The 21,092-nt window shown below is 43.0% G+C and overlaps 1 protein-coding gene across 1 annotated transcript in view; it reads right to left on the reverse strand.

The window, feature by feature from the left end:
- Positions 1-21,092, reverse strand: part of syne2a (spectrin repeat containing, nuclear envelope 2a) — a 104,917-nt gene that overhangs the window by 47,534 nt on the left and 36,291 nt on the right. The window contains exons 43-64 of the mRNA XM_069685177.1: positions 20,903-21,073; positions 19,424-20,809; positions 16,295-16,465; positions 13,884-14,039; positions 13,128-13,369; positions 11,026-13,042; positions 10,609-10,943; positions 10,335-10,479; positions 8,863-9,063; positions 8,443-8,702; positions 8,216-8,366; positions 7,676-7,819; positions 7,469-7,600; positions 6,151-6,333; positions 5,888-6,025; positions 5,580-5,765; positions 5,376-5,498; positions 3,501-3,683; positions 3,010-3,105; positions 1,679-1,780; positions 1,127-1,204; positions 542-952 (exon numbers count right to left, since the gene is read on the reverse strand). Of these exons, the coding sequence (XP_069541278.1) occupies positions 542-952; positions 1,127-1,204; positions 1,679-1,780; positions 3,010-3,105; positions 3,501-3,683; positions 5,376-5,498; positions 5,580-5,765; positions 5,888-6,025; positions 6,151-6,333; positions 7,469-7,600; positions 7,676-7,819; positions 8,216-8,366; positions 8,443-8,702; positions 8,863-9,063; positions 10,335-10,479; positions 10,609-10,943; positions 11,026-13,042; positions 13,128-13,369; positions 13,884-14,039; positions 16,295-16,465; positions 19,424-20,809; positions 20,903-21,073 (7,011 nt within the window). The remainder of the gene's footprint in view (positions 1-541; positions 953-1,126; positions 1,205-1,678; positions 1,781-3,009; positions 3,106-3,500; positions 3,684-5,375; positions 5,499-5,579; positions 5,766-5,887; positions 6,026-6,150; positions 6,334-7,468; positions 7,601-7,675; positions 7,820-8,215; positions 8,367-8,442; positions 8,703-8,862; positions 9,064-10,334; positions 10,480-10,608; positions 10,944-11,025; positions 13,043-13,127; positions 13,370-13,883; positions 14,040-16,294; positions 16,466-19,423; positions 20,810-20,902; positions 21,074-21,092) is intronic.

A 21,092-nucleotide genomic window follows, 5' to 3' on the forward strand; every position in this document is an offset into this window, starting at 1 on the left:
ATTTTAGCTATGCAATCAATTTTCTCTTATTCTGATGTGTTTTTGAATCACGTTGGTAAAGTTTGTTTCATTTTAAAAAATGTTATACATATTTTAATTATTTTTCAGAGCCTCTCCTTCCTCCTGAATCGAACAAGCCGTTTTGCCATTCAAAGGTGAGACCTTAGCCACGCACTGCACTGTCACTCCAAAGTTGTAGAAAACGCGGCCGCTCTAGGATCGCTTATTCGGCCTTATATGTACGAGACAGAATCGCCAAACGACTTGACTAAAAGCTCGTGCAAGAAGGCAGCCTGAGGTGAATGACGGTGAATGACGATTGGTCGATTTCAGCGAAAGCAAGGTTCTACCTAGAAACCTGCAGCTGCTCTGAACGGCCCATTCAGAAGCAAGCATTTTAAAAATGTAATTCTGGGAAAACACGGAATTATGTAGTTTTCACTTTTTCACCGTGAACAATTAACACACAGAAATATGAGAATATCCATTCAAAAGATACGGCCCCTTTAAAAAAAGTTTCTGTTCTTTCTCAGGCACTCACCAGGTCTTGACAGGGAGCTGTGCACAAAGAAGGGTCCTTTTCTCCTGCCTCTGACGGTCTTGCGGCAGAGAACGGAGTCACAGGTCTTGCAGGAATCAGTCTTGTGTCCTCCGCTGCAGCTGCTGCCTGAGGGGACTTTGTTTGGAGTTCTGTGCTATGGGTTTTATATATTGGTGATCCTTGTTGGTCCAGTGTAGCAGCAGCATCTTCAACTGCAGCGATGAGTGACTCAGGATTTAATGCTTTGCCAACATCAGCTTCGGAATCCACAGTTTTTAACCTTTGGTCGATACTTTCTGATCCAGAGTCTTTTGAATCGAGCTCAGGCTTCACAGATAAACGATCAGCTGCAGGACCTGTTGTGTTCACCTCCGCTTCAGTAGTAGACGGACCCGTCAAACTCTCCTGCGCCTGAAAGGCGATAAAGAATAAGAACAGATAAGAAAACATTTTGTTTTAAATCATCAGTATCAGAAATAGCCGGTAGAGCAGGGTGGACACACAATATGTCTCAATTTGTTGCTGTGCATGCATGATCAGTGTTTCTTCCGCAGTCATTCGTCTGAAAGGAAAGATATAATTTACCTTAACTTCTGGCAGTGGCTCAATGTCAGCATTATCCTCACTCTGCACATCTAAAGCATCGAGCGTGTCCTCTGGGTCCTAACACATGAATAATATAAATGTACAATTGTAAGCAGAATCCGTGCGCACAAAAACACACACGTTTACATGCCGTTCTCACTGTGGTTGTGTTTATCTGTGTGTTTGAAAGGACAGGTTTCTGTGGAGGAACATTTCAAGCAGCTGCGTCTGACAGTGAAAGAGTGGATTCACAAGAGGAAGTAAGGAGCAGCCTGTGTGACAGCTTCTTTCAAACATGCACAAATCTAGTGAAATCCTCCGTACCACAGGAAAAAGCAGCAATATTAATGTTAAAAAATATTAATTCATAAATAAAGGAGGAAGAGAAGAAGCATAAGACGCTAAGGGGTTAGTATTTTTAGTAAGTATATTGCTAAATTCTTTGCCTCGCAGTTTTTACACTGTTTACTTTGACAATTTGGAATGAAACCCAAAGAGGTGCCCAGAAACATGCTCAGAAACACGCTCCACTGAGCCGTTTTTCAGATTTACCTCTGGGATACTGCATGTTAGTGTGTCAGAGGACGACGAGTGACAACTCTTGTTCTCCTCATCCTCCTCTTCCTCTGAGTTAGACCCCTCAAAAGCCTCCTGCTTTTAGTAATGAGGGTTAATGATATGATCAAAAGAGTTATTTCAAGGAAAATTTACCCATAAATTGTCTTAAATAAAACTTTTCCTTAATGTTATGCTCAAACAATGTGTTCTATAGACATCTTCTCTCCTCTTCTCATTTAATTTGGAGATAAAATGGGATTATTAAAGCCCCCCTCCAGTGCAAAACAAGTGTTTAACCTTGTAAACATCTCCATGTGGTGTTCTTCATGTGCTACAAGACATATCAGGGGCAACATCAGCAGTCATCTCCATGGCTGGGCCTGTCTGCTTTTAAACTGCAGTGTACCAAGGACAGGCTGAACAACACGTGTTCAGATTGGCAGGTTTGAGACGTCACAAACCTAAGGAGCCAATCCCGTTAATGGACGGGGTGACGCTATGCATATCATTATGTGTAACCTATGGCAACCACTTCAGCGATGCTCGAGCCAGCTGTAACCGTCATCGTCATTTTTGCGAACTCACTACTGACTGCTAACGTTAACGTTACTACTGCTAATTACTACATTTCAAGCTAAGTTTCAACAAGCTGCCACTAATCGATGGCAGAGACGCGTTTTGTTTCCGCGACGGAGGGGGCGGTTGGAAATGTGCATAGTGGGCGGGGCCTATGCAGATTTTTAATAAGGGAGAAGGAGGAGATGCCTTGGGAGGATTTTTACAAGGTAATTAAACTTATTTTGCAGAAAAAACATGTCACAAGACACAATTTATTATTTCAAGCAGAACATTTTATGTCTTAAAACATGACTGGAGCTGCTCTTTAAGTAATTTTAGAACTATAATATATAACAAGAAAAATACTTCACTCATAGAGTCAAATGGAGTAATGTAAGTCTATTTAGCAGCACATATTAGCTTAAAAGGATTGTTCATTTTTTCAGGGAAGACTCAATATACAACAAATGAATCATTTAATTCTTCTGTGTCAGTCATTCCCCAAAAACAAACATTAAGTGGACGTAACATATTTTAGGCTGATGCTTTTAGGAAAAAGGACTCTACCAGGGAGGTTCAACCTATTTCAGATAACAAAGGGAATTTCCCCTGATGGTTTAAATGTAAAGTGTTTCACTGCAACAGATTGTTAGCATTAAATAAATAAAAAGGAGGTGTTTAATTGGTTTAACATCACACAGGTTGCCTTGTTTAAGCTGGTGTTTGATGATCATGCCCACCTTATTATGATTGTGTATTAATATTACCTGAATAAAGCGTCTCTCCGATCCGTCTGACTTCTGTATTTCTTTAGGAGAGTCAGAGACTGCTGTGATGCCCAGATTCTCCTCTTTTATCTGGTTCTATGTCGGTGAAAGAGACACAAGAAAAACAGGGAGACTAAGACAGGAAGGTTGTGAAAAGCTACAAAACTTAATGAGATACATATTCAAGGTTGTTCTGCAGAATGTCGTATTTCTTTGTGCTGCTGTGCAGAGAGGAACAAAACAAAAGGCGGAGAAGATCAGCACACAAAGATACAGAGCAACCTTGAGTGTGTTCTTTTCAGAAACAACACACAAGGATACAAACTTAAGCTTTATTTTTGCTACTAATAAGGCAGTATAAGGAACAAGGAAGTGCTATCATTGTTAGCAGTCCTGAAACAACTTTTCCTGACCCTCCCTAATCTTCCACAGTAACTGATCAAATATGTTTTTTATTCTACATGCGGTAACGTTAGGACTTCATACTGTACCTCCAGCAGTGTAGCTTGTTGCTGGGTCAGTTGCTCGAGCTCCTTGAGCTGCTGCAGCAGCAGTCTGGCTCTTGAGAAGACCAGCAGGCTGTCCTCTGCGCCCTTTGGAAGTTGAAGCTCTCCTTTGCATCTCTCCATCTCCTCCAGTGTCCTCCGCATTGACTGCACGTTGGCCAGGATCACCTGGGAAGATTGTTTAAACTGTGATTAGATCATTATGATTTGGGTGTCATAAGTTAAAATAGTGACCTTACAACTGTAGAACAGGAGAACGGGAGAAATGTGAAGACTTTTAGTACATCTGCGTTAGATTCTTTCTCTGTAGTTTGACCCTCTAAAATGTACATTTGGAAGAAGAAAGAATGTAACTTATGATTTTATTTTGGTAACTGAAAACATCTGACACATACATTTGCTCGCATCAAAACTTTTTCATTTGCATCCTTTTAAATCATCATTGTGTAACTTATTTTATATGCACTGGAGATAGAAAGTTTTAATCAACTCCAGCTATCCTGGAGCCTGTGTCCACTCGCTGGCAGCAACTCAGTTCAGCGTTTTCAGCGCAAAAACTTCCTCACCATCAGTTTCTTGTTGCTGTGCTCACAGTGCTCTCAGTTGAAAACTTTTGGAACACCGCTGCACTTGCAATGTCACTTCTCCCTCAATGACCAATCAAAATCAAGAAGGGGCGGGACTTCTGATATCAACTTTGTCAACAACAATGGCGGAGGAGAAACGGATCGTTTCAATCGTTTGAGGTTGCAATTTTCCAGGTGTAGAGCTGCTGCTAATGCCAGGACATGATTCCTTTACATTGTTTTTTTGTTTTCTTTGTTAAAGTAATAATCTTGAAGATTTTCATTAAAATAATGTCTGCTAAGTCACTATCTATCGGCGAATGAGGTAACACAATGGTGATTGAGCCTATGGCTCACTGATGAAAGCCTTTGCATTTGCAGTATTACAGACTGGGTGTCTGTGGGGACATTCAAGCAAAAAATCACAAGCGGCGCCCGGATATTGACGCGTTTTTCATCACCCAGAGGAGCTAAGCGGCTGCTTTTCCGCTCTCTGCAAGTGTTGCGAGTAAACAGTAATCTACTATGGCTGAACAAACAAAGAAAAGATGGATGACTACAGATACAACTTCAACAAGAAGTGAAAATCCAAAGAAAAAGAAACAAATTCGACGCTCAGATGAAGCAAACAGTCTGAAAAGGAAAGCGACCGTCAGCCAGGAAAATCAAGAGTTACAACCGTTACAAAGGGAGCCAACCGTAGACAGCTGGTTATCTCAGACATTTGCTCCCATAAATGCCTCAACCATAAGGTGCCGCCAAATAGAACGAAACCGAGAACTTCGAGATTATCACTTTAAATGTCCTTGAATAAACATAAATATTAAGAAACTGAGCGATTTAAAACAGACTTAACGGTCACTACCAAGGGAACCAGAAGTGCCGCCAGACAACTTTCGTAACCTAGCAACAGTAAGCGCCGGTGAACAGCACCCTGAAATTGAGGTCATGTGCGCTGCCAACACAAAAAACTGGACACTGCCTCTGTTCAGCATTTTTAAGATGCCATGGAAACAAAAAATAAAAATGCTGGTTCCAACAGATTTTCTACTGTTTTAACAGGATGATTAGGACTCTTTACTTCCCTAATGAGACAGTCCTACATCTAGATGTAGATCCATCTACGTACAATGAGAGCATGAACTAACTGCTGAATTCATTAGTTTCCACAGACTCAGCCCTTGATTTTAAATGTTTGTGTGTCATCCCTCTGTTTGCATGCTCTGTCTGTGCCCTGCTAATGAAGAAGATTTGGATGAAACTTGTACAAAGAATTAGGAATCTAATGTCTCACCTGTCGGTTCTGAAGATGCTCCATCAGAGTGATGCTGGAGTTGTCCATGGAGGATAAAATCGCTCTGATCTTCTGGATGTTCTTCTCCATGGTCTTCAGCTCCGTTTCTGTTTCCTCCACCACCTGAAAACAAGATTCCCAGCAACCTTTTCAGCAACACTGCCTTTGGATTGTAGGGTCACTAGCAACAATCAGAAATCTCACCTCAACAGCCTGCAGAAGCTGCTCCAGGGGCTCCAGGACCTTGCTTTGCATTCTGTGGACTTGTTTGTCGTTGTGGTCCAGCTTCTCCTCCTGGGCTCTAACGTCGCACACAGAAGAGACCTCATCCAGGACTGGTCTGAAGTCCTGCAGGGCGCTTCTGATCCTCGAAGAATCATCAAGGACCAGCTGCAGTTCAGGATTTAAAATGAAATCACCAAGAATTATAATAAGAAAACATAAAACATAACACATCAAGGGTCTTCATAGCTTCAGATGTTTTTGTTTGCTTGTTAGTGGGCATCGCTGACCTGCAGGGAGTTTGCATGATTCTGGAGGCTTCTGGCTGTTGTGAAAGAGCAGGGAGCACTGAGCCAAGACTGTGCCTCTCCTAACCAGCAGGTGGCGCTGTGCACGATGTCCTCAAACTCCTGAAGACAGGCGGGAATCTGACAAAGGATTATAGGAAATAAAAAGAAACAGAATGAAAGTTTAACAGATGGATTTTTAATGGTTACTTTTCTGCCTTCAACATACAGCACTTCATTGTCGATGTAAGAGTAGTATCCCTGACCTTGCTGAGGAAGGCGGTGCGCTGCTCGGCCATCCGCGCCGTGTTTTGGTAAAGCTGCAGCGGCTGGTTGAGTTGGTCCATGAGTAAGTGGGCCTGATGTGGATGCTCCTCTGCAAGATCCTGCACCTCGCTATCCAGGAGCATCAGGCGGCTGTGCCACGCGTCCAGCTCGTCCCACACACGCTGGAGAACAAACCATATGAACTAAAGCATGTGGAGCTCTGAGGTTAACAAGTGGTGGATGTTAACGTTGATTTGTTCCAGCTGTCTTGTGAAAAATGAGCTGGCATGATGAAATTGTGAACTTGTTTAGTAGAAAGTGATTATTATGTGTTTAGTAATTCAAATGTGAATTAAGGGGTATATTTTATCAGTCAGTGAATGTGATTTATTTAAAAAACGGACTTAAAGTAGGACCTAATATAGGAAGTGTTTTTGAATAACGTTGTTAAATTTTGTTACGTTTTAAAAATTGTATACATATTTGAATGTAATTATTTTTCAGAGCCTCTCCTTCCTCCTGAAACGAACAAGCCATTTTGCCATTCAAAGGTCAGACCTTAGCCACGATTGGCTGACAGTATTTAAAGTGACTGCAAAGCCCCTCCCCCATGTATGCGATCCCACGTTGGGGAGTAGCCACACTGCACTGTCACTCCAAAGTCGTAGAAAACATGGCTGCTCTAGGATCGCTTATTCGGCCTTATATGTACGAGACAGAATCACCAGGAGGTATCGGAATGGTAAGTTGAGATCTTGACTACAAGCTGGAGCAAGAAGGCAGCCTGAGCTGAATGACAGTGAATAACGATTCGTCGATTTCAGCGAAAGCAAGGTTCTACGTAGAAACCTGCAGCTGTTCTGAATGGCCCGTTTCAGAGGCGATCTTTTTAAAAATGTGATTCTGGGAAAACGCGGAATTATGCAGTTTTCACTTTTTCACTGTGTACAATAAACCCACACAAAATATGAGAATATCCATTCAAAAGATACGGCCCCTTTAGCAGGTGCTGACGCTTGCAGAGACAGACGTGGAGGAGCGACAAGATGAGGGCTGACCAAACAGTTTCACAAATGCTTGTGGTAACGCACAAGAACAGCGATTCAAACTGTTCAGTGAAAAACTAAAGGAGAATGGAACTGATCGATCTGTGGAACAATGTCGGTCCTCGCGCATCAAAACTTTTGGTCCACTGATAACAGCTGCCGTGTGAACACAAACCAAACTCGAGGCAAAATGCAACATTGTTGGTCTTTGATTCGGATCAAACAAACGGACTTTAGATGTGAAAGCACCCTAACAAAGAAACACACTCACCTTGAGCACATGTTTAGCTTCATTGACTGTTGGACTCCTTTGCTCCAGTAGCATTTTCACCTTCTCCAGGCCAGAACCCAACTCCACCACTTTACTATTCAGCTTCTGAACCGGGATGCTCTTCTCCATGAGCTGTAAAATAAACACACACAGTTAGAAAAAAGGAGGTATCTCATTAAGGATAGATTCAATCATGTTTTGAGTTACCTTCTCCTCCTCTGATCTCAGAGAAAGCTGAACTTCTTGTAACCTCCTGCTGATATCAGCTGGTATCTCAGCATAGCGGCTCTGCACACCGTCCCTGATGCACCTTAGTTTGGCCGTCTGGGAGGACAAATCCTTTCTGAGCTCCTGTCAGAGTGAAAGTGCGCACGTAATTATGTGTTAGACAGAGACGGGGTGAAAAGTTGAGCTCTAAATCCCTTCTTTCTAAATTTGTTTAACTTATTTTCCAGTTAAAACTTCAAGGTAAGCCAGCAGCCCCTCACAAGTTTATCGGCTCCTCTTTGAAAGAGAATGATGATTTACTGAACTGCTGATGTTACACATAGTACACAGTTCAGACTGATGTCAACTTGAAAGGCCACTTTGTAACTTAATCATTGGAGTCACATGAGCTCTGTAGCTGCACTTTACAAAAACAGGCCTGTCCACACAATTTATATTTCTCGCTGGCATTGTGAAGAGCTTCTATCTCAAGCTCCAACTTTCAAGCTCTGACTCTAAGGCATAAAGACGGACTCTGACCTGCTGTTTGGATGGACTCGAACAGGCCTCCAGTGAGGACAGAATGCCGAACACATGTTGCTCCACCTCTTCAATCTCCTCTTGCACCTGCTGTCTCTCTTTCTCCTCCGCCTGGGCTGCAGCTACCACCAGCAGGTTTCTCTCCTTCAAGCTGTGGAGAAAAGCATCTTTTCAGCATCCCTAACATTAATGAGACGTCAATTTAAACCACATCAAACAAATCCCACCTCCTGACATTCTCTTGGATCTTCACAAGGGTTTTTCCGACAGGTCCCGGGCTGATGGGATCCTGGGAGCTGGATAAGCTCAGGGCGTGCTCCAGTCGATGCTCCAGGGAGGCCAAGGCCTGCTGCTCCTGCTCCAGCCCAGCTTGGTGCATCTCAGCCTGAGCCAGGAGCTCCTGGGGTTCCTCCTGAGTGAAGCTCACCGCCGAGGAGTCGGGAACCTCAGCCTGAAGACTGGCCAAGAAGCTGCAGCACTGCTCCATCTAAAGAGAAAGGAATGTTATCCTCAATATATGTAAAATATGGGGTAGATATTAAATTTGACATTCATTTATTTGTTTGCATTTGTTTGAAAATAATCTTGTACATTGGCCGTGTTAAGATGCAAAATCTGTTCAGTATTTTTGTCTTCGTAAAACTCACACTCGTGGTGATGTCCTTCCACTCCTCTCCTCTCTGCTCTGTGTGTGCCATCAGGAGGCCGACGCCACGTCGTAATGACACCCAGCGCCTCCAGAGGGCTTCCAACTCTCCGTCCTTTCCGACCCCACAGCCCTGCATCGGACATCCAGCTCTCAGCTCCTCGATCTTACCAGCCAGGCTGCGGAGATCTTCCATCAGAAGCTTTATGAAGAATGGAATTAAGTTTGAATTAAAACTTTAAATCAGGCTGTGGAACTTCTACATGCGCCATGCAATGATCAACGGGCACAGGCACATGTGAGACTCCAAACAGGTAACAACAAGACAAAAGCCCTGTTCGCATTGGACTAGTATTACCTGGGGACCTCGAGTAATTTGTAATAATTAAGGAGGTTGTCTGTCGTCTACGCAGTTTTTCCTGCCTCTCTCCCGGTCGAGAATTACGAAGGCTGCAGTGGACATTTATAAACGAAAGTTTTGACAACATCTTGGGTGCAAAATCAGGAGGCTCATGTCGCTACACAGCATGGGGACCCATTCGGAGAAAGAGCAAACTCTCATTTTTTTTCTTTTGGCATTGTAGTAGTTGTTGTTATTTATGATATGTCTCTGTACTTTTGCTGTTTGTTGTAAATACTTGTTAGTGCTTCTGCTGTGCACGTGATAAATAAAAAAATAAAAAAAGAACGAGCAAACTCAAATCCAGCACAAAATTCAAGAGCAAAATCTCGAAAGACGATGATATGCATGGCAACATGCGGTAAGGAACATTTTTCTATCTTTCAACAGGCTTAAGGCTTTAAGCAGATGTTACATGAAGCCTTACTTATCGTGTGTGAATGCGCCGCACAAAACACAGACGTGAGGTGTTCATTTCTAAATCACATGAGGTCCCCAGGTAATAATAGTCCTGTGCGAAAAGGGGTTAAGACTTTACCATTGTGTTAGCAGTGCTGTGAGGCTGTGGTGAGGCAAATGGTTGTTTACCTAAATGCTAATGTCAGCATGCTAACAAACTCACAATGATAATGCTAATATATTTATTTGCTTATGAGCACAGAACACAAACTGCAGCTGAGGCTGATTACATTTGGTTTGCTGGTTCTTGGTAATGAATAAGTGAATTGGGCAATTTTAAATCGGTGATGACACCAAATGAAAGGGATAACTGAACTCAGGCAATCCTGAATACATGTCTATGTAACTATCCGTTGTGCTTCCTCATCCTGAGGGAGACATGGGTGTCTGCACCACAAATGCCATGGTGACACCAGAGGAAACATCAGGAGATCTTTAAAATGCTCAGGATTCATCACCTTGGCGGCATAGCCATCCTGTTAATTAGTCCCCCCATAAAGCCACGCCGTTAGCATGGTGGAAAAGCTATAATATGCCTAGTTCAAGTACATCCAGTGAATTGGAGGAATGCATATTGAATCCTTTGCTGCAAAATACCACTGCATCAACCGTACCTTAGCTCTTTTTTGTTGGGCGACACATTTGTCATATGATGTCACTTGTTCAGCTGCACATTCTGGAAGATTAGCTTCAAGCCCTGATAGACGCTGACGTAGGTCTTCATGACACTTCCTGTGGCTTTGTTGTCTTGCTTCACACCTGTGAGAATGAAGTCTTTTAAGTATATTTCTTAGATAAAATTATGAAGAAGGGAATGACTAAAATAATCACAACAGAGAAGACAGCAGCTGTAGAGAAGCACTTGAATGAGGTAGGAACAGCCAGTACCTCTGCAAGGACTCCAGCCTGAGCTGGGCTTGGGCCTCCAGAGAGGCTCTTCCCACCAACAACTGACTGACGATGCTGATGTGGAGCTGCTCGGTCTTTGGGCGGGACAGGCAGGGTTGTTTTGGTACCAGATCCACAAGGTGGCAGATGTGAGCCTGAAATCCATCTTCAAGAGCTTCCAGAGCCTGCTGAGTCTGTCTTTGTTCCTCGGTGCAGTCCAGAAACCCTCCAGGGGCTGATAAGAAGGTGGCTTCAGCGTTATGAAGGAAACCTATCGCCCCCTGAGCAGCCCACTGGTAATCTTTCAAGGATTCTCGAGCGTGGGATAAACTCTCCTGTTGGATACATGATTAAGCATTGTTCAGAAAAACTCACAAAAGTATGAATTGCAAAGATACAAGTTCTCTTTATGCTTACCATTCTTTCATGGCACTCTTGCATGGTTGCATCTCTAAGTGAGAACAGTTCCTTCAGGTTAATTTTATCTTTCCGTCCGAGTCTTTCCAACACCCTCATCCCAGACTCTGTATTCCTCCAAATAACCCAACACCTCCGCAGAGCAACATCTATGGCTTTCTCATCTGGATTCACCGGTTTGGCCTCCTCCAGCTCCCCTCGTGTTCTTTGGAAAAACTCTTTTAAGGCAGGAAGTTCAGAGGAAAATCGCAGCCCGAGCAGAAGCTTGGCCTCTAGGTTTTTGATATCATCTGTTACAGATTCCTCCCAGCTGACGAGAGTCTCCACAGTGCTGCGAATACTCTGCCTCTCTGAGTTAAGCTCAGTTGGGTTCAACTCCTGAGCTATGGCCTCCAACTGGTCCGCTGCTTCTTGACACTGTGTCTTCACCAAGGGAAGTTCAACCAAGAGCGTTTGGCACAGTCTGAACCTCTCACCTAAACTCATTGTTTCATTTTTGGCACGCTCGATATGCTCTCTGGCAATGTCCCTCGATTCCTCCATTTGCCTCTTCAAGTGCAGATACTTTTCCTGCTCAAAGGCATTAATACTGAGAGCTTTGCACTGGTCTTGCAGTTCCCCAATGGTGCACAGCAGGGAGCTTCGCTTGGCCTCCTGGCAGTGCTGAAGCTCTTGTACTTGACACTGATGCTCCATTAGCATGTGCCTGAAAAGTGCAATTTTTGACACAGTTTCGTGCGTTAAAGGAAACCTTTGCTGCTCCAGATCTGTGGACATTTGCTGTAAACTAGCCTGGACGGTCGATAACTCCTCGTCTGAAGAGGATCTCTCATGAATCAACTCCTCTAATTCCCAGCTGGTTGATCTCTCAAGAGCCAGCAATCCGTCTAACTCTGTCCAAAGACCTGACAGTCTGTTGACGAGGTAGCGGCTCTCTCCTGGACTCAACCCTTCCGCTATCTCTTTGCACCTTTCTGCCATTTCCTCCACCAGTTTTATTGAGCTCTCTATCTTCACTGTGGCAAATGTGTGACTTTTCAGCTCACTCTTCAGCTCTCTGATGTCAGCGTTGGAAACACTGTCAACGTGCACACAGGGGTCTCTTTTAGCATGCGTCTCTGCTAGCCAGGCATCCATGCTAGCGAGCTGGCACAGCATTTTTTCTCTCTCTTGCAGACTTTTCTTCATGGTGTCAAGAACGTGATCCAAGCTGTCAGCAATGGCTTCATACAGGTCTTCTACAGTCTTCAGTACTTGGTCACTTTCCTCTTTTTCCACGCCAGAGGCGGTATCTTTCATCTGCTCCACTTCCGCTCGCATCTTGGACCTTCGGGACCAAATATCCGTTTGGAATTTCTTCATCTCGACGATCTGAATCCGAGCCTCCTCTGGGAACAGAGCTAACTTTTTCCCAATGGAGATGTGGTTTTCCGCCTGCTTGGCCCATGTGATTAAATCTTGTAATTGCTTGTTTATCCTAGCTGGAGAGCTGTATGAGGAAGTGTCAAGCTTGCTCTTGGTGAGATTGAGCAAGGACCCAACTTCCTGAAGACTGTGTTTGATCTCGTTCCTCTCTTTCTGACCCAGAGAGAAAAGCACAAGAGCTTCTGACTCGGACTTTAAGTGCAGATAGAGCTGGTTGTACAGTTTAAGGTCTGTGGTCAGACAAACAAATTCTAAAGCACTTTTGCTGTCAGCGCTTTCGAAGTCAGACGTCTGAAGAGCTTTAAGCTGGGCTTTGAGCTGATTGGTGTCCTTTATTAGAAGAGAGGACTGCGAGGTGGAGCTCGAAGCGTGCTGCAGAGCTCTTTTGATACTTCCTTCTAAAAGCCTCCATTCCTCCTGGACATCTCCAAGCTGTGCAAGAAGGGCACCTGAGCTTTCAGCGTCGCTCAAGTGGACTGACAGCTGGCTGCTTATCTGGAGGAGCTCTTGCGTCATGCCTTTTTTCAGCACCATGGTTTGCAGCAGGCCGTGGAGTTTGCCAGCTTGAAGGGCACTGCTTCCTAAAGTATCCCTTACAAACCCAGACAAAAGAATATGAGTGCATCAGCTGGACAAACAAATACTACTGAGTTGTATTGAATCAAAGGATCACTTACAGGCTCATTTTGTCCTTCTCAACTGCTACAACAGCCAAGAAAGCTCTGATGATCTTCATCTGTTTCTGATACTGTTTGACCTGATCCAGCTGTGCTGCTTTGACCTGCACTGTGGCAGAGGCGTCCAGCAGTGCAGCACTCCACTGTCCTTCAACACTCTTCAAGGCATCGGTGGCACAAGCCCTGGAACCGCTCGTGCTTTTCATGGTGGCCACTTGCTCCTGCACGCAGCGCCTGTAGTCCTAGAGACGACAGAAAAGACCTCAAGTATAAAGATTTGTATTGATTTTGGTGATGATCACGTTAAAGAAAAAGAAGCTTTTGTGGAGCAGAAGTTGGTACAAGATACAAGGGCTTACGGAAATATGTCGATTTGTGTAACATGTGCCGATGGGTTGCAAAAACAAGAGGCTGAGTTAAGCTTAAGTTCTGTGCAGGCAGAAACAGATCTTGTCACTCATCACTGCCGGTCTCCTAGGGCGCCACGTTCTGGGGGCTTGAGCCTAAACCGTTTGGAACGAAGCCCCGGTAAGATGTTAAATATTAGCTTAACTGTGTCTCTGCTCCGTTCGTATTTACTGTCACTCTCTCTCTCTCGTACTTGCTCGCCCACTCACTCAATGCGCACTTGCGATACAAGTCACAACGAGAGGAGAGGAGAGATGTGTGAGCGTTCAGGTGCAAACATTAGATTAATCGACAGTCGTTAGGTGATACATTTATCATAACACATAAGTGGTAAACACAAGTACATACCTCTGCCTCCTGCAGCTGTTTGGCCATTGCAGTGACATCGAGCTGTGCTGGTTGATAACGACATGCGAGAACTTTTTGGACGGTTCGAACCAATCGAATCTCTGATTCACCAGGAGACGACTTCAGGTACCAGTTCAAGTCGATGTGTGGCGTCCGCTATAACAGAACAGCAAACAAATATAAACGGTGTGAAATGTAAAAACAGCTTCTTACAGAACTTCATGTCGATCAACACCCTGATAAATCACATGAGAAGGGATTCATTGTTTAGTCTGGAAAATGATCACATCCTAAAGCCCAATCTCATGTCGTCACATCTGAGAAGCTTGAACTAGAGATTATTTGGAATTATTTCTTGATTTACTGATTATCAAAGTAGTTTCAGAATAATCCTGTCAACTGACATGTGGATTAAATAATTTATGGCTTCAGCTTGAATGATAATCAAGTATAAAGCAGAAAAAAGATGCGATATCAAGAGTCAGAGAAGTTATAGCAAGCAAGGTAATCAGTTTAAAGTTCGCCGTGTTCCTGTCTGCACTTGTTACATAAGGGTCGTCGAGGACACCACAAATGACCAAGTTACATTCCTCTCTTTCAAGTCCTGTTTGCTTGATTTATATGTCTCAGTGTTGTTCTTTTTCAAGGTTATACGTGGTTAAAATCAAACATCACAAGCGACATCACAAAAGAGTCAAACTGTCGCAGAGCAAGTCACAAACTGTACTTTACTGTGAGTAATTAGACCCACTAACGACCCTGCGGGACATCTTTGCATCTCTCATGTCCTTCCTGTGAACCTTCCCGTCTGCAGAATCATGGGAATACACAAACATCCATAAAAACACTGCCACTCTTATCAGTTCACTGTTTACTGACACTGTAATTGACCTCTTGCACTTTTTGGACACTGGAAGCCATGCAGCTCCTTAAAAATCATGAACGTTAAGATGCATGAAGGAGGATTGTCATTTCTACTTTCACTGAACACGGTGTGTGCAACTTCAGAAACCGGTCAGTGCTGAAAACAGCAAACAAATAATGTTTGTTTTTAACTTAAATGATTCCAAAGAAGTTCAGAATTTAACCTTTTCTGCACAGACTCTAAAGCAGACTTGTAGGGAGACCGTGGATGGTTTTAACATGGGATAGTTTCAATTTCTGGAATGAGCAACAAGCTAAGAATCACCTGATTCGCTCTAAACATGCTCAGTTAGTCCTCATGTGGAGAAGTGGCACCCTGTGGCAGATGCAGCCAGATTTATAAGGAAAAATGCTATGTTACATTCGTCAAACTTACATCATGTTTATTATATGTCTATGTAGATATCTCTCACGCAAGTTTTTAGTGCTAATGCTTCAGCTGTTCGCTGTAAGGTAGGCTCGTTCACGGCAACGGGAGTCTGGGTTAGTTGTAACAACGTGGGAAAATGTTACAACCTCCCCCAAATAAAACTGCATTTGTATTTATATGTTTTCTTTGAATTTCAGTATGCCTAAGTCTTGGAACACACAGGGGTGTGCCTGTTAACATTTTAAAGAGAGCATCATCAAATTCAAGTGTCATACTTTTCTATCGTCTTTCAGTTGGTTGGAAAGCGTCTAAAGGCGGCGATCTTGCACCCCTCGCAGGACTCGATTGTGAATGTGACAGCTCTGGGCGCTCTGACTGGAGTTGAAGCGGCAAACTTGTGCTGAGCGTGGGGCTAAATTAAATTTAAATTTTCCAGGAGAACATGAAATTATTTCCAGGAAATTTGGTCATTTTAATCAATTTCCAGGTGTTTCCAGGACTGGAAAACTAGTCTGTAAATTTCCAGATTTTCCAGGTTTTCCAGGACACGTGGGAACCCTGCATATGCCTTCCATCTGTCACCGCTGTGACTCTGAACATGCTCATTTTAGAAGTCTGCACTCCAGGAGAGTCACATGCCACAGATACACACAGACGCATGCAAACACATACAAACAGACACACTGATGTTCAGTTGTTCAAGCTTGTGCACATTTTGTTCAGGTTTGTATGTACATATGTAAGTGTACCTGTTCTACTCGAGTGTCATACGGTGCCACTGTGACTCTTGATGGTTAATTATGTTAAACAGTGTATGTTACAACTAACCCCCGACTATGGGGTAACTTGTGACATTTCACTCCTTGTGTTTGACACTTAACCATTCATTTTGAGTTTGTGTTACAGAGATGACAGCTACTCTGTTTAATAGCAGACACGTTTACCTAGTTTGTATTATATTTTGAAAGCACTTGCTTAAAAGAACTCCAAGATACAGACAGAAAAGATGTTACAACCATCCCCAGTTTCCCCTACAAATTACTTTATTAACCCACGGCAGCATATTTCTAAGTAGAAGTAGATCTTAATAAGAAAGGCTAAAGCCACTGATACTCACATTTATGATGTTACTTTTTTCCACCAAGCTCTGGATCTCTGTCAGAATATCCTGCATGGTGGACGTGTGTTTGCAGGTCTCTTGTGATCCACCTGTCGCTTCCCCGTCCTGCAGACCAGCTTTCAAACCCTCCGCTGTCCTCTCAGGCTCCATGCTCTCTGCGATCTGAGGCTGCACACACAGAGGACAAGGGTGGTGTCACATTTTAGCCTGCTTCTCTCCTGTGTTTGTCCACACATAATAACATAGCTTCCTGTTCTCTCCCTGCTGCACAGTAGTGAATATTACTATGTTGACGGTGGCCCGGCGAGTCAGTACAGTTAGCACAAGAATGTGCCCGAGTAGGGAGCAGTCTGCCCCGAGGGAGACGGACTCAATGTATTCATGTACAAAGTGTTGCCTCCCTGGATCCTATAAAGAAATAAGTGATCTGTTATAACTTGGTTAGACGGGGCGAGCACCAAAACATGACTGGAACTGCTTGGTTACTCGATTACAAACAGGGGAGGTGCCTCTTGAAATAGTTTTGGTAAGAGCAGGGCGTGTCTCGGAGGAGGGTGCAGGTAGAGCGGGAAGAGGGTTTGAAAACATACAGCAGGTTTCTGGTTGGTTGAAGGAAGGAAGCAGTACAGTGTTTAAGTAATGTTTCATTTGTGAGTAGTATCATAATTATGTGCTTTAAACTAGAGTCTGACTGTTAATTTAGGAAGCCAGTTAATGCTTTCTTGTATACAAATGTGTTGGTGTTTGGAGGAACGTGTTTGGACACTCAGCATTCACCCTGGAAATGTCAGCTGTTCGCAGACAGAAGGGGGGCTGTTATTACTGATGATAATTACATGTCTGTGAGAAATTCCTCAGGTCCTTTGAGGATTTAGGCAAGTAGTGCGGAAAGACAAGTGTGATAACTGAAGAGCTCTGCATGATGACCTTTTACTAAATCTACTCTGCAACATGCAGTAGTGGAGAATCATCAGCATGAAGCAGCATTAAGTTAAGATATGAATGGCAGAGAAGAGGGCCACGGTTCTGTGCCTCCTCTAGTGATAATGACGGTTAATAAATGTGCATTTTGGTTCATGTTTAAGCTTTCTGTAGAGCTGCTGCGGGCTTAGCTGGTGAAAGAGCCTCTCTTAATCTTCCATTTGTTATGTTTTTGTTTGTCTTCAAGCTCCTGTGGGGAGTTTCTGCTGGTTATGAAACAGACTGAAATTAATTCTGATGCGTCTGTATGAGCTACAAAAGCAAACCAGATCATCAGCGACAAGATTGATTATTTCTATAGAGTTAATTTTAATGCTGAAACTGCTGGCTGGGGGGGTAGGTGTCAGACGAAGCGATTAACTGCACGCTGCCTTTGTTTACACTTTCCAGGCCAAAAATCTAAAGTGAGTGACACATCTGACTGTTACAGAAAGCAGGATGAGATAAGAGGTACAGCTTTGTCCACAGGGGGCGCCAAAATCAACACAAACTGAAAGCTTTGAATAAATGTTAGTTAGTAAAGCTTAAACTGCATTGCATCATTTTGTGTTGTAATAATTCGTCCTGTGCAGCAAACAAGCCGATATGCAGCACAGATTTCCTCCTTTTGTCAAAGGAAACATACGTTTCTTTCCGATGGATGAACAGTGCTCCGCAAAAAGATGAATATCAAAACTTGCCTCTGGCAAATGTGATGACATTCAAATGCCAAACGGTGGGAGGAATAAATATTCTAAAAGGAAATAAGTTCCAGCTAACTCCTGGATTGGAAATTATACTCTCAAAATGTCAGAAATGACCCCTCTAACATGAAGGTAAGAATAGGACAGGAGAATGGTTTGGAAATGTCAAAGAGGACTGAGTTGGATTAGTGTCATTTAGGAATGAAAGGGGTTTTGATTCATTCAACAGGTTAACACGTTTTTAGCCATAATAATTACAAATCTGGAGAGCAGCCATTGATCATTTTGATGTAAAACTTTTAATTTAATTTTCATCTGAAGTTCTGTAGATGATTTTACTTGTGTACTTATATATTAAAAAACGTACAGTATGTTATAATATGAGACAGTCCAGCTGAAGTCTGTTTAATGTTCTTTCACTGTCTCTGCCATCTCACGTCCTATTACCTTTCCACTGTGTACGACTACTACTACTGGAGAGTAAAATGTCTCCTTAATACTTTTAAAAATTATCAGGATGTTGTTGACAATATCCAGAACATGAAGATATCTACTGTTTCTCCTGGTGTATAGTCAGGCTGTTATAGGGCTGAACAATTAATCGAAATTTTATAGATTTTATGCTGCAATTTTCAAATTGCAGGAGGCACAATATTTGTTAAATGTGGAACGTGTCAAAACACCATTTTAATCTAAATATTGTGCTGCAGAGATGTTCTGGCCTACACATCACACACAGGCGGAGGTATCAAAAATCACACCATCATTTTTCAATGTAAAAATGATCATTCCCTTTAATATTGCAAATCATATCGAAATTGCAACATAAGCAATTAGATTTTTTTTTTTTTTATCGTTCTATTGCTGCTATATTATTACTATTACATCACTGCAGGGCAATTTGATTTTGTTAAACAAACTGCAGATTGAGATTGACAACACAGAGCAACTAATACCTGGTCCAATTTAAGGTAGGTACTTAGGTCTTTGCTCTAAATTTCTACATTGCATTAAACAATAATTCACAAGATAAAATCTGAGCGGCCATGGGATGATCATCAGGATACATTTTCAACATTTTTATTGACTTATTTTGTCGTTAGGATCCGTTAGGCTCTGTGTGAAGCTCTTTAAAAGGTGAGTTTGGAAAAGTGCTCTCTCTAGTTTGGATCTTATTATAATTTGACTTGCCTCTAATGTTTGCCCTTTCCTAGGTAATCTAACCTCTTTAGGCCTTGGAACATTTTTCAGGTTGTGTAAAGATTTTTGTGATGCTCTACTAGAGGTAAACATTAAACAAGTGATGAAGGTCACAAGCATACATTGTTTTGTTTTTAGGGGTCGAAAAGCTTGAGAATCCTGCACTGAGAGATTTTTCTAATGGGGAAGCAAAACTCTGAGAACAAGAAGGATGGTTCAGGGAAGAAAGGAGGTAAATGTAGTGTATTTTTAAAACATGTACCTGTGTCTGTGTCCCCTCTGTGTCCTCCAGTGATGCAGCTACCTTCCATTGACTCTCATCTATTGGCAGCGTAGCTTCCTCTCCTCTTTCTGGCACTTCTGAAAGTTTAGACTCCGGGAGTTCAAGGTCACATGCATCTTCTGTGTTTTCTCCCTCTGCCATCTCTAAATGTACCGTTCCTGTGCTCTGTGCAACAGTCTGCTGGTTATTGTCACCAGCAGGTGTGTGTGTTTCCGTCAAGGCATCTCCTTCCGCACTGCACAACACTGAGCTCATTGTTTGGCCTCCAGCAAGACAGAAATCAGTCATCTCCTCTTGTCTGACATCCGGATATGTCGTTTCTGCTGCACGTGCACCGACGAGCTGACGTTCAGCAAGAGTGCCACATGGTTTGGAGGAATTCAACACGTCATTGTGCATTACCTCATGGGTTTCTGAGCCTTCTGCTTTGGCACTTGTGGATTTTACAGCCTCAAATTGTGAACCTCCTAACGCCCAGTGTGGCTGAGGCTCAGGCATCTCCGTGTCCACTGATGTCCTGATGTGTTTTTCTTGATCTTCAGCATCTGTTACTGACTTCAACGTGTCGGATTGGGCTTCTAGATGAAGGCTTTTCAAGTCTGTTTGGTCTAATTTAGGACTCATTAATGTTGCAGGGACTCCAGATCCCTTCTCAATACTTGAATCGAGCTCTGTATCACACACTGTCTGAGAACATCTGAGGACATCTGGATCTTCATTTATCTTCATGTCCTGTGGCTCCATCTCCAGCACTATTGCAAACACTTTCTTTGGGGTTACAGGGAAGTCTTGTTCTTTAGCATCTGTAACTGCTTTAAAGGTCTCTGGCTGTGCTGCTGGACGTTCAGACAGATTTTCAGGGGTAAGAAGGGGGAAGCTGTCCGGCTTCATCGCTGGGGATGCAACCAGGGAAGTGACACCAGGTGCTGACTCCACGGTTGAGGTCGTGTCTTCCTGCAATGATTCTGTGTTCTCTTTCTGGGCTGTTGAACTCTTGTTGAGAGATGGAGATGAGTCAGAAGTTAAAGGCTCTGTGTTGATGTTCAATGTGCTTGTAGCATCTTTAGACCTGAGATGAGTCTTCGCCTTTGTTTTTGATGGAGTTGATGTTAGATGTGATGTTTCCTGGGTTTGTGATTTTGAGATATGAGGGATTTCTTCACATGCATCTTCTTTGGCTGTTTCTAAAGTGTCTTTGGTTTCAGTTCTGTCGTCTTTCTGATCACTTTCAGAGTTTTCTTTGTGTGAAGAAGAAGAAGCAGGAGGACGTATCGCTGGAGTCTCTTCAGGTGAAGCTAACTGCGGGGTATCACTCTCACTTCTTAAAGTTTCTTCAACAACTCTGCTGGATGAATCTTGACCGACCTATTTCATTGACAAAAAATAAACCACAAAATCTCCATATTATATATTATTAATATTATATTTTTTATATTTTGTGAATGAGTGGAAACTCACCAGGCGTTTAGATAATGCCTCAAGTGAAGGTGTGCTTTCCTTGAGAGCATTAGAAGCACTTCTCCCCAGTTTCTTCGTCACTTTCTTTCCCAAACAGTTCAGAAGAAAATCTCGATCTGAGAGAAATTCACGAACAGCTTGTTGAAGCCCCAAACCTTCATCCAGAGCTGCCTGTGAGAGACGGATACGT

The sequence above is a fragment of the Semicossyphus pulcher genome, unplaced genomic scaffold (assembly GCF_022749685.1).
Source record: "Semicossyphus pulcher isolate SPU_LCO1_2020_fin unplaced genomic scaffold, fSemPul1.0.p SCAF_11, whole genome shotgun sequence".
NCBI classification, from domain to species: domain Eukaryota; kingdom Metazoa; phylum Chordata; class Actinopteri; order Labriformes; family Labridae; genus Semicossyphus; species Semicossyphus pulcher.